Source organism: Hirundo rustica, chromosome 1 (assembly GCF_015227805.2).
Source record: "Hirundo rustica isolate bHirRus1 chromosome 1, bHirRus1.pri.v3, whole genome shotgun sequence".
Lineage (NCBI taxonomy): Eukaryota > Metazoa > Chordata > Aves > Passeriformes > Hirundinidae > Hirundo > Hirundo rustica.
The window spans coordinates 48,331,407-48,348,059 of record NC_053450.1 but is presented as its reverse complement, the minus strand read 5'-3'; the positions used below and the strand labels follow the sequence as shown (position 1 = coordinate 48,348,059).

General features: G+C 37.9%; 1 protein-coding gene across 3 annotated transcripts in view; it reads right to left on the bottom strand.

Moving 5' to 3' along the window:
* Positions 1–16,653, bottom strand: part of ESCO1 (establishment of sister chromatid cohesion N-acetyltransferase 1) — a 34,340-nt gene that overhangs the window by 6,664 nt on the left and 11,023 nt on the right. For 2 of the 3 annotated variants that reach the window (XM_040083546.2, XM_040083556.2), the window contains exons 8-9: positions 8,419–8,550; positions 341–430 (exon numbers count right to left, since the gene is read on the bottom strand). In XM_040083546.2, coding sequence (XP_039939480.1) covers positions 341–430; positions 8,419–8,550 — 222 coding nt within the window. Of the gene's footprint in view, positions 1–340; positions 431–1,009; positions 1,133–8,418; positions 8,551–16,653 lie in introns of all 3 variants that reach the window. The other variant, XR_009208473.1, reaches the window with a different exon arrangement.

Sequence of the window (16,653 nt, the reverse complement as noted above, 5' to 3'; positions counted from 1 at the left end):
CAGTTCATTTAAATGTAACGGGAAGTTTATATTAATAAAATATCTGTCAGACATTCTGCAAGGATACTTAAAAAACAAAACCAACACCAAACTTTAAGAAGTCTGCTGGTTGACGTTCTTCCCACCCGTGCCCAGGCCCAGCCTCTCTATGAAGAGACCAGCAGTGCTTAGGAGTGAGGTATCTGACCTGTCTGTGGAAAAGGCAACAGAACCACTGCAGTTTTGAGTCCAATTTCAAGTGTTCACATGTAAATGACAAACTTTTCTATGAACATTCTCATTAATTATATGAAAACATCGAACAAAGCAAGACATACAAGTCCAGTCCTTCTTACCATACCTTTTTAAGTGCATATTTTGGGTCATCGGGAAGAACCATTATTATCTTTCCATCAGGATATTCAGCCAAGATTCTCTCCTTTTTCCAACCCTAAATAAAACAAACACTTATCTAAACCATATACAAGATGTACTTTTACAAACAGAAATGGCAAATGATTGCTCTAGACACTGAATTTATGCAGATCTCACAGAATTTAGCAGTTGCTTTGCTAGAGAAGGAAACTTCAGCTAGCTTTTTAAAATGAGCACAACAGATAAAATATGATGTTATTTATACGGTAACCTAACTATATCTAAAAATAATGTGAAAGTGTCTTACAATTTCCCAGCTAGATTTTTCCCCCAGAACTGCAGTGCAAACTCAATTTTAGAACAGAAGTAGCAAATTCAGCTCACATAACTGATTTCCAAACCTACGTAAATACTTATTTTTCGAAGTCCAGTGAATGAGAAAGCCCTAAGTTTTATTAGAAGATTTCTTTTTTAACATAGTTACCTCCACAAATACACACTCAGTTTTAAAAGTCTGGCATGCGAAAGACCTCCAGGAGGTTCTAAGTGAACTGATTGGCATGCAGTTGCCCAAAATGTAAGGAATAGTTTATTTTGTTACTGATCATAACTGTTAAAGCCACAAGAAGGATACTAGAAAAAAATTTATAACTACCTTCTAAGAATCTAATAGGGAAGGAGACTACGTTGTGTGTATCTGAAGTATAAACATACTCAAAAAAATAGAGGTAATTAACTCTTCTTCAGATCCACACTCGTGGTGAATAATGAGCAGTACCTGCATGGAAAAAAACAAAACAAAAAAGCCACTTAAATCTAGCAAGATGGGACTGGTAGATATTAGAACTCAGAGTTGCTTTGATGGGACCTAAAAATACTGAATGCAGAAGTAACTTCAGCCACTAAAAAGGCTGATCTACAAGTCTTACTTCAAAGCAACTTTAAATAAAAAAGTCTTTGAAGAAACAATACTGATGGAGTGATTCTCATTGAAATCTGTACCTTCCCATAACGTTTGACTGAAGACCAAGCAATGGAATTTGGCACTCTATGAATGCCATATATACTACCACAAAAAAAAAAAGTTAAACTTCAGTGTTACAATACTTGAGCTGTACCTCATTTTATTCATTTTGATTTTACTCCTTTACCCCAAGGAGGACATGAAGAGAGTAATTTTAGAAATGTATGTACTGGTTTCTAGCCCTGAAACTATTTAAGTGTTAATTTAGCACCCAGCATAGCAATGGTTGCAACACAGACACCATTTTAATTCTATCTGCTTTTCTTCTCAGTAGTAACTAGACAAATGAAGATCCTGCTTGAATTTATATACATTATGGTCTGAACACAAAGGTCAGTAAACAGCAGTGTCATCATATTTAGGGGAGCAGGAAAGTGCAATTTGTGGGCTTGTGACATGCTTTTTGAGACTCTCATCAGGAAAGGCATCAAAAATCAGGCAAGGATTACTACTCTCCAGCCTTAAACCTTACCTCTCTTAAGTTTTTGTCCTTTTCTGCCTTTTGGCTACCTGTTTGCTCTGCAAGAGCTTTTTACAGCCTATTTTAAATCACCACTCAAGATATAAATGCAAGGTGTTTGATAATCCTGCCATTACAGCACCCAGACTGCTGCAAGCCTAATGCAGAAAATTCAACCCTAATTTTTAAGTTAAGGTATCCTGTTAATGTTATAGCCAAGTATTTCCACAAAATGCAATCCAATAAAGAAGAGAACGCTTCTTAACATCACAGCATTTATGCCTTTAAGCAACAGTATATTAGCACAAGTCTAAAAATATGTAAAAATGCACTAGTGTATTCGCAAATGTGTAGGACTCATTATTTTCATTACTGTCCACCTGTTCATCTTAAGTGATCTGCATAATATGGAGACTGATGATATTAACAGGAGGGGTAGTTTCTAAATTCACCTATTTTGGAATTCAGAAATGCATCTTTTAGATGCAGCTTTCCAAAAAGTTTTTGCAAAGCCTAAGCTCATCCAAAATTTTAGCAAAGCCATACTGAGCCTTTAAAGTCATATGCAGTTCTAATAGTGTTATAAAGAAAAACTGTGATTTCATATATTTATCTGAACCTTTTATACCCTTACTGCTGACGTTTGCTTCCTCTAAACCAGACGAATGGAAGCAATGCACCAGACTGGTCACAACTCTGTCATACTGTAACACTGAAGGGCAAGTGCTACAGCTGCAACGGGGCCTAATCCTACTAGATATTTACAGTACACAAAATATGCTTTAGTGCCAGTATTTTCACATGATCTGAAAATGATTCCCCTAAACACACCTTTTAACACTTCTTAACCAACCCCCCAATATTTTAACACTACTAAAAGACTACAGTCTGCAAGGTATTTCAGTCACTGAGAACTGAAGTGGGACTCTTCCAGCAGGCAGATGACAAGAATAGCTCAGCAGAGTAAGAAACAGAAGTCTTATGTCTGCAATATATAGTATTCTATTGCAGCAGAAAAACTGCTTTCCCTTTGGCTTTAATTGACACTACTTTGGGACATTAAGACTTATTTACTGTTAAATCAGATGCCCAAGCATTGATACACATCACCTGTAATGACCGAAGAAGTTACAAGGAAAGCTACTCCTCCCACAGGGACACATATTCTGCAAGGCCTGGAGAAAGAGCACAGCACTCCTCCCTGATACCGCAAGTCTGTGCCCAACAACAGATGACCTCCAGCCAGCAGCAGCAAGGCAGGCAGAGACCCTTCACTACAGCTGGGCAGACTGTGGCTGTAAGGGGGTGTAGAAGCACTGTAGCAACACTCTCCTCCCCTCTGTGTTGGGACTGTTTATCTACAAGTATTTGTAATTGCTTGAGAAAGGAAAGCAACTCTGCAATGCTCAGTTAGCTCCTTTTTAGTCTACCTCTAGCTTCCTCCCAATTCAAACAAGAATCAAGGCTGCTTCTGCTGTGTTTATTAAGGGGCAATGGCAATAGGATTACAAATGACATCATTACAAAAAGGGCAATACAGACAAGCAGCTGCTACCAGATCATGAAAGAGTGCGGGCAGGAGCTACCCCTACAGAGTGCGCTGCATTGTTTTCTCTGGATATGATGTATGTATATAAAGAATGAGGTAGAACAGAGGTGTAAAGATGGCTCCAACATTAACAGCACAGTAACTAAATATTCAGTGCTCTGTTTTGGATCAATTATGTTCTGTTTATAGTTTAAAATAATCTCTGATGTAGATTTGTCTTTAAAAGCCTAAGTTAGCAGATGTGATAGGAAATTCATAGGAAGCAGGCTAAGTTTTTAGGAATTCCTACATATGAGTAAGAAACAATACAGCAATGCTGGCGCCTTTCTGTTATGCCAGTTCTGGCTTTTCTCTACTCACTATTTCCCAAATGAATACAAATACATGAAAAGAAACTCTTTTTCTTCAAAAGTTTTTTCCTCAAAAATACTGAGGTACTGAGGAAAACATGGTTAATACTGTATAACTCTTGGTCTTCACTATGAAAAGTATTTATCAGTTTTTTCCCTAGTTCTGGGGTTTCTTCTCTGAGATTCAGGTGGTTTTAGAGTCTTTTTGCCTTCTGCAAAGCTCTGAGCCAAACGCAAGAAAGAGACTGAGTCTTGAGGTTCTGATTTTTCAACGTTGCGCGCTTCATTTATTATTTCTTATCTTACAATTTTCTCAGTGCCCCACAAAGGTCTGTGCAGCTGCTCGGGCATCTGGTCACTCCTCGACTCCTCCCGAGCGGGGCTGTCTCTATCTTCTATACTAATTGTTACATGTTCTTTATTTATCATTATTTGCCAATACCTATCACTTATACTGAACAGGTCATCCCTACTTTGACCCAATCTCTTTAAAGTACTTTGTGCCACCATCACTGCTGAAAATGGAGTGAGGGAAGAAGAAGAAGCAGGAAACAACACCCTAAATCCTCCATCTTGCCCCCACTCACTTCAATACTAAAAACCCAAATTTACTGTTTTTTCACCCTGTGATAAGCTAAACAACAATCTTTCACACTCTTGTGGCCGGCAATCCCTCCCGCAGTGCAGGAAGCCTTTCCCATGGACTGAGATCAAAGCCAATGTCCCTCTGAGCTCTGGGCCGGGGTCCCAGACCCCCCTGTCCAGGTCCCTGACCCTCCAGGGCAGCCAAAGGAATGCCCTGGACTCCAACACCTAGTAATGAAGTCTAGTATGAAATTCTGTAAACTACTGTCCTCAACAATTTGGAGCAGACAAATGTGTCTGCTGCATTCCTCCTGACAAGTACAGATATTCTGCCTCTCCTTCCTACAAATGGAATACAGAGAATGAGTTTTTGACTACAGAACACATTAAGATCCTTGGATATACTACCAAATACTGTTCTCTATTAAAACTTCTCACAGAAGATACTAATGCTAAGAACTTCATTTGTAATATTATTTTTATGTCACAGAGATGCATAACTTTTGGAATTAATGCAAATCAAGACAAGTATAAAATCCTTCTAAGATAACATGAAGTTCAGCACCATCTTCAATCCCAATATCCTATTAACTTTAGATGCCAAGATGTCAAATACTGCCTTTCTTTAAATGCGAGAATCCCAAGAAGCTCAGAGATTAACCTGGGTATAGTTACAGCAGAATAGCTGTAAACTTACCAAGATTACACAGCCCAAACATTTTTCTCAATTTTCTTAAGCTCAAGATATTCTAAACCAAGAAGGTGAGCTTGAAATACAAACACATTAACTGCAATCACATATGACACCTGAATCCACAGGCATTTATTAACTTAAGGTTTTGGTTTTGCAACTTCAAAACACCATTAAAAATGTCTTGCTCTTACAAAAATATTTTGCAGAAATACTAAGTTGATCCTACATGGTATCATAGAGAGGATGCAGAACTGATACTGTGTGGTATCACAGCTAGAAGATTTTCTAAAACTGAGTAATTTATCCATCCCACAGAGCTGTCCACCTTGCTGGAGCTAACACCTGATGTGCACATCACTGCTCAGTGCACATGCACGCAAGAATGGCATCATTTGTCTGGAGACTTTCAGAGGTCTGAAACCAGAAGAAAGTGAGACAGATTGCTCCATTTGTCTGCAGCTGGGGACATCTCTCATTCCTGCTCCAGTGCTATCCTTGGCCATCTTACCTTCTTCCTGTTTTCATCTCCTTGCTTCTATTAATAGCAAATGTCACCCTTAGGAAAATCTGTATCAATCCTTGCCAATCTTCCATTCCCAAACCTAGAAATTGTCATTGCACTTGCCAAAATTCCTCTCTACACATAAGGCCTACAATTTCCTTAACATCTCTATCAGACACCCATGACAAATCAAGTATCCAATACCAACTCCTTGTTAGCCTGTCCTTCTTTTGGAGGCATCATGATATTTCTAGAGACGTAAACAGAATTTTTACCTCAATGAGTAAGACAGGCCTTCAAAATAACCCACCAAATAAAATTTTATTTTGTTGAAGATAATAAGTAATTTATTATTTACATGAAAGCTACCTTCTGGCTACTCAAAACTTTTTAAAAATCCCGCAAAGCACCTCCTGGCAGCTGGGCAAGACACTAACAATAATGTCCATTGTCACAGTAAGGAGCTCTAGCATGACAACGTATACAGACCTACTTTTTTTGAGTCTGTGAAATGAATTATTCATAGAACTACTAAGCCCATAACAAGAGATACTTAAAAGGGAGAAAAAAACCTGAGAATCATTTTCTCAAGTCAGACTGGGACCTCATCATATTGGCATGGAGAATGTGAATGACAAATTGCTTATAAGATCCCTTAGAATGGCCTCTGAATCACAAGTAATGCCAAACATATAAAGAGTATATAGAGAGCTCCAGTTTTAGCTGAAGAGCTAAAAAGGTAACATGCCAAGGTCACTGAGACCACATGTTCCTGGACCAGGAAGTCTATCCAAGGAGTTACCAGGACTTTCCCTAGTACATTTTTTTAATCCCCTGATGTTACTGTCCAGTTAACACTGTCAGGGCAAGGAAGACAGTGAAAATTTCAATGCAGTAACTACATACAAATATCCAGAACCTATGAGCCATCCTCCCAACCATCCCCACTAAAAACCTCCTAGCAAAACCAGGATAATTAGCAATCATTCCAGTATTTCTGGATGACTAAGAATTAACAAGTAGTCACTTGGTGTACTAATTCACTGCCAAGAAGGCGTGGAGGCGAGAATGTTTCTGTCACAGTACTATCAACCAAGAACCACTGACTCCAGATCAAATGACTAGTGGTAAAAACTCATCTATTTAGAATGGCAAAAGTTGCTCATCTATGCAGAAAACAGTGTTAAGATTGTTAAGAGGGAAAAGAAAAATCAGTGGGGAATTTGAAGACTCGTAAGAGTTCTTCCTTCGCCTCTTAGTTAACTCTACACTTTCCACTCCAGAATAACCATATAAATCTGCAGAGCCATGGCTCCATAGCTCTACAGTTGTCTACAGTGTCATGGAACACAACTAAAGCCTCAAAAGATTACAGAGAGAGAACTCTTTCCTCACTGAACTGACAATACAAAGAATTTGCTTGAGTACACACTGTTGGAAGTTTTAAAAAGATGACCTGCAACTGAGAAAACAATAGAGAAAGCTTAAAAAAAAAAAAAAACAAAAACAAAACCTAACTCTGTATGAAATTATTTATGACTGGTTTAAGGCAGTCTGCTCATTCACTTTCATGTTAATTATGTTGCTACCCTAGACATACACACAACTTCGAGATTTCAGATCTTTCAACTTCCAAAACATTCAAAACTTTAGTACAGCTTCTTACCATAGTAGCTTTAAATAGCTACTGAACTCAAAGAGCTTCTGTCCAAAAGAACTAAACATCATCTTCTGTGAATTATGTTTACATCTTTGGTAACATTTGAGATAGGAAAGTACTCGGGTGGAGAGAGGGAGGACAAACTGGAATTAAATGGGGAAACGTGTTTTCTGCTGCCATTACAACGTACTGAGTTCCATCAGTACACTTTGTGCCCAGTCCCACCCTATGATGTAGCTAATGTGTATCACAAGAGATCTTTCAAGATGTCCAGATTATTTGGCAAAAACTAACCAAGGACAGAATAAATACCAGAACTATTCACCAGAGACTTTCAAGCACTTTAGGTATGAAGTCATATTTTTCTATTTGCCAACAGTGAGATAAGAGTGTGCTTGAGATTTAAGAGTAGCCCAACAGCCATTTGGTGCCTACGAGAAACAAATAGGTGGCCTCAGTTCAGTTATCCTGGAGGTCTTATCTACTCGAGTGTAGAGTACTGAAGGTAACATGTATGATAAAGAAAACAGACTTTGTGGATTCTGCTCCGGATTTCAGACATGTGAACAGGCATTTCCTATGTCTTGTAATATCAGCTAGTGTGAAGTAGCTGACTTTACAATATACTTGAAATTATACCGAATTTTTCAAACCTGAGATTTAATGAGAGATACTCAGAGACAGCATATATAATGAAATTTGCAGATAATATGTATTTTAGAGATCACATTCTCATTACAAATTCTGTACAGCCTCAATACGCTACAAAGTTGTATCAGTTGAATTCCTAGGCAGTTCCTCCTCAAATTACACATAATTAATGGAAAACTAATTCCTAAGTCATCTAAGATCACACACTTAGAAAAACAGGACAGTCAGCCCTTCATCTGACTATTAAGTCAACTGCTGCTGCAAACACCAGTTGAAGAGAAATCTCTATTTAGTACTTTCAGAGCAGTGACATTCCTTTGTTTTCCTATCACTACCCTCAAACCTCCCCCAACTGCAGCAGAAATAATAACATGGCAATGAAACATCATTATCGTACTAACTATTTTTATATGTAACATATAACCTGTCTACCATGGCTCTTAAAAACATTTATTCCCCAAAGTGGATGATTTACAGCCTGCTGTGATATTAATTTAATAAAACACAACTTAATGTAATATGAATTGTAACTAGTACAAAGCAAACAAAAGATACTGTTTATGCCTTTCAAAACAGAAGGTTTTCTTACCACATATTTAACAGCACTTATGAACTGGTTGTGGAATAATAGATGTTGGGTCTCATCCTCTGGATTTGACACAGTGTAAAGCATTCCACAAATATTACAGGAAATAGCACCAAATCTCTTCTGTACTCCATCCTATAAAAAAAGAAAAACAACAAAACCAAAACAACAAATAACTCACAAACCAGGACTTTATCAATTCTTTGCACAGTAAATACAGTTAAACAGAACTTTCACTGAATCAGATATCCCTCCTAACAGTGTATCTTCTGGACACTCAACACAAATGCTAAAATGGGGTGAAACAGGAGAAACAAAAAGCACAGAATTTGGTATTCACCTTCCAAAAACCCATATACTCTTTAAAGGCACGGGCATCAATCACAAGGCAAACTCTACCTACAAATACTAGCTGCACCCCTCATTACTTTTGAACAAATTACTTTTATTCTATGACATACAAAGAACAGAGAATTCCTTCACTTCCCCATTTGCAGAAATATAAACATTTTCCACAAAGAAAATTCCCATATCCAGCCCCACACTACTTGGTTTTCCCTACACTTCTGCTGCTGCCTGTCTTTGGTTATGAGCTGCTTTGTGGCAGGCCACAGGTCAGCCATTTGCCTGAAAGTCTGGAAGGGTATCATAAAAAACCAAAAGTTATGGAAATAATCATTAAGATCAGCAATATATCTGCAACAGCTGATCACTACCTTCTTTGGTTTTTAATAAAAACCAAATATTTCAAGGTAATTTTTGAGACACTGTATAGCAGCTACCATGCAAATGACTCACGACTTTCTAGGTTCTCCTGCCACTCTATATGCAAGCATTACCAAACTCAGGGCACTACTCAGTACCTGTTGCTTTATATTTATTCATCAAAAGTGTTATTATTCTGGAAATATGCTCAGATTTTGGAGTCAGTGCCTAATAAAGAGTGAAGTATCAGGTGCTGGGGCTGCCTTTTGCAAAGGGCAAAAGAATACCATTTAGAATAAAATCTCTAGCCAAAAAGTCATGTTTAAGTTACAGCTTAAAACTCAACTTTTTTTCCTCTTTAACTGCATTTGGAAATTGAGATGTAAGCAGAAATAAGTGTCACTCTTAATTTATTTTAACATACATCACAAGCAACAGAGAAACAGGAATTTACTCTATACTCTAAACCAGTATATTACAAAAACAAAAAAAGATTTAAGGGTGTTTTTTAACATTAGATTGATCTGTGTGCGCAATTTGCAACAAAACAAATCACGGGAACTTAATATTGTTTTCTAACAGCTGAAAATTTTCACAGTAAAAAAAGCCGGTTTTACAGAAGAAAGCATTCTGGAACACAGAAGAAGTGTTTACAAAACATTTCCTATTCCTTCCATCTTCAAAGACATGTCTACGAGCTAAACAACAGTTGAATTCTCCACACAACAGCAACTTATTTCAAAGTGACATTAGTGCCATCTAAAGTGTAGATATCAGTTTCTTTCCAAGAAGTGATTAAAGGTACAGCAGGCCAGACAAATTCAGAGCTGAACATCTCCTCACGAGCACATCTGTGGCACTCAGCCAAAAGAAAGAAGCTCAATCTGAGAAGTCATTGCTTTAACTACACATCAATGTACAGACCCCTACCGTATACAGAAGGAGAAAAAGGAGCACACTATGTTCCTGAATGAAGAGGGAAAGATGACCCCTGAGGTTAGATTTGTTAAGTCAGAATAAGATGAGCTTTCTAAAAGTCCAAAAATCTAACCAAACACATTTTATTTCGCTTGCAGATTTCCTTTAAAGCAGCAAAACAGAGTATCCATTCTAGCCACCAAAGGACATTGCATTTCAAGGGTTAATACATGAAAGATAAAAAGGCAGTGCAGCTGACTATCTAAAGATGAACCAACTGAACCAGACTCGATAATCCTGTCTTGAAGACTGAGAACATATCCCCTATACCTAGAGTAGGATAAGTGAAAAGAAGTGTACTTTGGTGCTTGAAATATATGTCAAAAAAATCCTCACCACTTAAATTAGAAAATCAGTTACATAAAGCAAGTCTTAAGTATTGGTACTTCATTAAGTCTCATGACACAATTTCTGTTCAAATCATCAAGAAGCTGAAGTTATTAAACTAACCTGTAGGTTTACTATCAAAATTCTCAGGCCATAAAAAAACCTAGTTATGCAGGAAGTCATCAGAAAACTCAAGGGGAAGGATATCCTCAAAGTTGTCCGGCTCCCTAGCTCATCACATCTTGCCTTGTAAATACGAATGCTCTTTTGCAAGCTTCCAGGAACAGATTAGTTCCCTGGAATAATATTGCCATATTACATTTTAGTCAGACTTTCTCAGATGTTGCCGGTATCAGTGGCTTTGAGTTTTGGGGAGGGAGATCTTTTGTTTGGATTTTGCTTTTTAAGGATTTCACTGGTATTATTATTCTACACACATTTAGTTTTATCACTGGGCTACCCAGAGATGTTAATATGAAAACCATGTTTCATAATTATCAAAAAAAGCACACTGTAGTGTCTAAAGCAATCTTTTGAACTCTGTAGCCCTGATAAATGTGGACTATGGCCTTTAGGAAATATTTTACAGTCTCCTAAAGACAAGGAAGAAGATTTTTGTATAACTGGAAGTAATGTTGCAAAGCCACAGCACAGGACAAAATGCTTCAGGCAAAAATTAAATGCAGGAGCTTTAAAATCTAACACAGACTGCAACAACAACAAAAGACACGCAAAATAAAGTCAGGACTTATGATGAATGCATGTTTTTACTTCAACAAAACATCTACAGGATCTGACTAATTTTAAAGTGATGTCATTGCATAAGCAAAAGTGGAAAGGGCATGCATCCAGAGGAAAAAAGTGCTCCCAAATCATAATAATCCATTAAAGCTTGCCAGACCTTCCTAATGGGAAGAGATCAACAACAACCTACCAAAAAACAAAATGAAACAACTAAAAAAAAAAAAAAACCAAAACCCAAACCAAACAAGCAAAAAAAACCCCAAACTAAAAAACCCCAAACCAAACAAGAAACAAAAAACCCTCCAAATCCCAACAACCCTTGAGCACCTTCTGTACTATCCATGAGAGTAAATATAACTGGAATTTGAAAGTGGAGGGGTGTAATCTTCTCAGCAAGCATCAGATACTGAAAAATAAAGTGCTGACTTGTCACAACTAGAAAAAGATGCAAGAGGTTTGAGTCTCAGAACTTGATGTTTTTCAGAGCAATAATATTCAGGAAAATGTGGGGTTTCAGGCAGAAAAAATGTTACTCTGTTTACAACTACGTTTTCTAAATAATAATAATAAAGAGAAAAAACACTTATTTCCTAAGCTAATTTTGCACGTGTAGATGGTAATTATGCATTCAAGCAACTCTGGCAATCCTAAAGTAGAGGATACCCACTGTTTCAAGGTTAACTGTAATTGAACACTGAGAACATTGAGACAATACTGCCTTGACTTCAGAAGGGTTTCTTAATTCTGTGTTAGACAGAAAGAAAAGTCTTACCAATATCTTCTCTGAGAAGGTGCATGTCTGCTGATCCTCCATATGTGCAATAAGGAACCCTGCAAGCAGAAAAGGCATTTGGTGCCTCTGTAGGAGATGAAAGGGGGCCTTTTTTTTTTTTTTCTTCTTCCTTTCTTTTCTCTTCTGTCACAGATTAGGTCACCTCCTTCTTGATTACCCAGTATTAGTTAGAGGAAGATTGCTTTTTCCTCTTTTCCTCTAGCCTTTTCACAGAACAAGGAATAAAGCCTAGCCAGAGAAACAGGCTGGATAAGGAAATATAAGAAGTGCAGGAAGAAACATCACAAAGATTTTGGGGCTCTCCACAGAAAATTAAAAGGTCCAAGAATGTTATTTCAGTGAAAGATGCATTCAAGACTGAAAGTGATGGATAGATCCCCTTGCTGACCAGGAGGATCAGAAGACATGTCCCAACTCAGAATAAATTCCACTCTTCATTTTGAAGAAAAAACCCAACCAACCAAGAAAACAAACAAACAAACAAAACAACAAAAAAACCCCCAAACCCCAGCACCCGTGCCCATGTTCCTGAAAAGCTATTTTAACAGAAGGATATAAATCAACTTGAAACTTTCAAAGCTGTGATGTATCTAATTTTACTTAACATATTTGAAAAATGAAAATGGAGGGTCATTATCCATCATTAAATTATACCCTCACTGGTCACTGGCTAAAGCAATATGAAAAGCGACACAAAGTAAGAAAATAAATCTGCACAATATTTACAATGGACCGGTAATCCATTCTGAACCCAAATAAAAGCATTAAGCAGGAATACTTCAGAAAGTGTTCTGATGAGCACGTTTTGGCTTGAAAAAGGTTAATTCCCTTCACAGCAGCTGCTATGGCGCTGTGTATTAGATCTGTGACCAAAACAGGGCTGATAATACAGGGATGTTCTAGCTACTGCTGCACAGTGCTTGCACAGCATTCAAGGCCTTTTCTGTTTCTCCCACTGCTGTGCCAGTGAGGAGGATGGGGGTGCCAAGAAGCTGAGAGGTGACAGAGCTGGACTAGCTGATCCCACCTGACCAGAGGGGTATCCCATGCCATATGGCATCCTGCCCAGCAGTAAGAGCTGGGGAAAGAGGGAGAAAGGGGAAGATGCTTGAAGTGAATTGGCATTTGTCTTCCCAATTGTTACACACGATGAAGTCCTTTTTTCCCAGAGAAGGCTCAACATCTGCAAGCCGATGAAGAGCAGCGAATGAATTCCTTATCTTGCTTCGCTTGCACGAACAGCTTTTGCTTTACCTGTGGAACTGTTCTCCCCCGTCCTACTTGGGGGCAATGAGAGAGCAGCTGCATCGTGCTTAGCTGCCTGCCAGGGTTAACCAAGAGCACAGCATTAGCAGCCTTGGTTACAGCTCCCAGCTGATGTTACAGAACAGTCTCACCTCCCTTCAGGACAAAGGACACCCAGTACAACCCACCTGAATTTGCAAGACAAAGCTGGGTTGCTGCAGAGAAGAAATGGGAAGAAGTGATAATAAGAAAGGATACCATCCCTGTAAGAATAGAGCTATCCCAAAGGGCAGCATTTGTGTGGAACGAAAAATAACTGCTCTCAACTACCGAACACCTTTATGCTTACAAAGCAGTCACTGTCTTGTTTTCACTGGGCTTACAGGACAGGAGAGAGGCAGCACCTAACTAATGCGAACAAGGAAAGATTGCCTAAAAGCCATTCTGTAAATCTTCAGAGAAATTGCCTAACCAGACTATACAAGTTCAAGGAAGAAAACAGCAACTTTAAATGATTGTTACACAAGTTTCTTCAGAAACTCTTCTCGTAAGAAATTATTCTTACATTTATTATTTCCACTAAGGGCTGTGTTTTCACCTTAAAGAAAAATATTTATTGCAAATATAACCTATTTCAGTCAAGCAGCAAACTATGTTCAATTTTAATAAAAACATATGTAAGGAAAAAGTCAAGCATGATATCCAAATGTGTAAAGTGGATTAGCATGCACATCACACCCACGTGTAGCACCAGCTCAAACCTGAGAATCAAAAGCACCTTCCATCAAGCAATCCTGATCCATGCACTTGCTGATACTTATAAAGATCAACTATATTTAATCACATTTGCTGGCATCCAGGCATTAACTCAGAGCTCTAAAAAGGCAAAATAGTCTCTGTAACTCAAAACTACCCTATTACTTCAGGGATTTGTTTTCACTGTTCATTCATTTTACATGTTCTTTCCTAAAACTGATGACTTATTTTCAAAATACTCATCAAATTCAAAGGAACAAACCTCAAAATGGAATTAAGTATCCCTGTGCTTCATTGGCAATTATAAATAAGATTTCTTTGTAGCATTAATGCTTCTATCAATTCTTATTTTTATGGTCAAAATTTTGTCCTCAGTCTGACAGGCAAGCAGAATTTTTACAAGATGAAAACAACTGACCTTCCTTGTCTTGGTTGTACAGCATCTCTTATTTGATGAAAACTGAGAACACATGCTCTGAGCGTTTGTATTTCATTCCACTTCAAAAATTAAAGGAACAGATGAATTCATATCCAAGTTCTCATATTTGCAAATCACATTCAAGCAATTGCAAAGTAAAGATTAATTTTTGTGCATTACTCTACAAAGCTTCCTATGGAGCTTCATGCAGCCTGACAATCTACCAACGGAACATTTAAATGAAGTGCAAGAGGGTGCAGTTCACAAACATACAGAACAGACTATTCCACCAAACACCAAGTCACGGATCTGGAATGTGATGAATTTTCACCCTCAATCTTAGGTTCAGACTGAAGAAAGTATGATCTCTTTTTTAGGGGAAAGAAATCAAGTCTTTGCGTATCACTTCCAACACCACTGTTTTCTGGCGCTGTTTGCTTTATGAAGTGTCTTAGAGCATTAGATGCTTTGCTGTTCTCAGCTGAAGTTCTACACTCTGAAGAGACTTGCTTTCTAAGATGTGTGACAGCAAGCAAATCTGAACAGAAACAACCCATCGTTGGACTTAGATGTACTTCTACAAAATGAAGAGAATTTTATGTTTGAAAGCTGCCCAGATAACTAGATGATGCGTACCAGGAAAGAACACTGCAAGTGCAGCAACAAAGTATTTCTTCTACAAACAGAATTTGTATTATTTGACTTCTGCTAGTCAAATAGCCATAAAGCTTGTTAAATACTATATTACTTAAGAAAAAAGGAAAACCAATCCATTCATTATAGTAATCATATGGAAGAAGAAGGAAGCTAAGATACATCTTTAAGGATTAAATATAAAAAACCCAAAACATATTGTGAAAAACAAAGCACAGTTTCACTGTAACAACTCTCTAAATATTGCTCAGGGACCAAAAAGATTAGAATACACAGACAATACTGTAACATTCCAGACTCGGAGCATTAGATACCCCCAAAGATTTAAAAGGACAAGTGTCAAATAAAAAAAGACTAGGAAAATTCAGTAGCAAGCAAGCAGCAAAATAAAGACTTTGCATTATGTGACTAGTCAAACAAATAATTTTTCTGCTTTGGTTACAAGAAGAAAAAAGGATTCTGTACATACATTAAGACGGACTGGCTTGACACATCTTCAAAAGAAACAGATCACACATTAGAGAGCCCAAAATTGCCTCTTTCAGTCATTTAGGTTTTTTTAAAAAGTGTAACAAAGCGCTAATTAAATGTCTCTTGCTAAGAATAAAAGCGTAATTTCCTAACTTTGCTCAAGGTAAAGAATAATGAAACTGCTTCTCTTAATACAACATGCCAGAAACTTGAAATAAAAATGATTTCTAGCTATTAACTATAATTTTTTAGACACTATAAATGCTAATTTAAGTGATTTGACCTTGTGTAGTTCGACTGCTCTCCACACAGGAGAAATTTCCACCTCAGCAGTTTTTAAACCATATTACTAATTTCTCTGTTCTCACAGGATCATTACGGAACTACATAAACACCTTTGAAAATAATTACTACTAATAATAGAAAAATAAACCCAGCGATTCAGAATCCACATTTTAAAAACCCACCACGGTTTTGCAAACAAGACTATTCAAAAAGTATCTTATTTTATTATAAGCATTTAATCCCAAAGCTTTTGAGTATTTGTAGAAGGAAAGCCTAGTAATTTAGAAATTAATTTAGCTACTTTTCACCTCCAGAAGCTGGCACAAACTATTCTAAACATAACTATGTCTCATCTCCACTCTAACCAAGGTCAAGGACTATGGAAGCCTAGGGCCCTGAGATACTCTTTCAGATTAGGGTGAGAAAAACTTTCCTCCCATGGGCCTTTGCAGACACGTTAATATTTCTTGGGTTTCGTTGTTCTATTGGCTTGTTAAGTTTGTGTCAGCCTGTTCAGCCCCTGTTCACATATATGCACGCCTCCCAGAATATTCTTCCTACCCTTGGACCCCACTGGGTTATTTCACCGCCGTACCCCACCCCTGTGATCCTAATTAGTCCCCCTGGCTCCTGGCCACCCTTCTGTAGCATTTTTCCGTATCTCTACTGGACCCAGACCCTCAAGACCCTCATTTTCTCCGGTTAACCCGGATCCTTGGCCCCATTTTGCCTCTCTCCCCTGGAACACACTTGAGGCTGTACCACGATGCATGTGCAGACGACAGACAGTGCTGGGATTTCCAAAGGTGTCCTCACCTTCACTGCCAGCCCTTTATTAGCAGAGTGCACCGGGCCCCCAAGG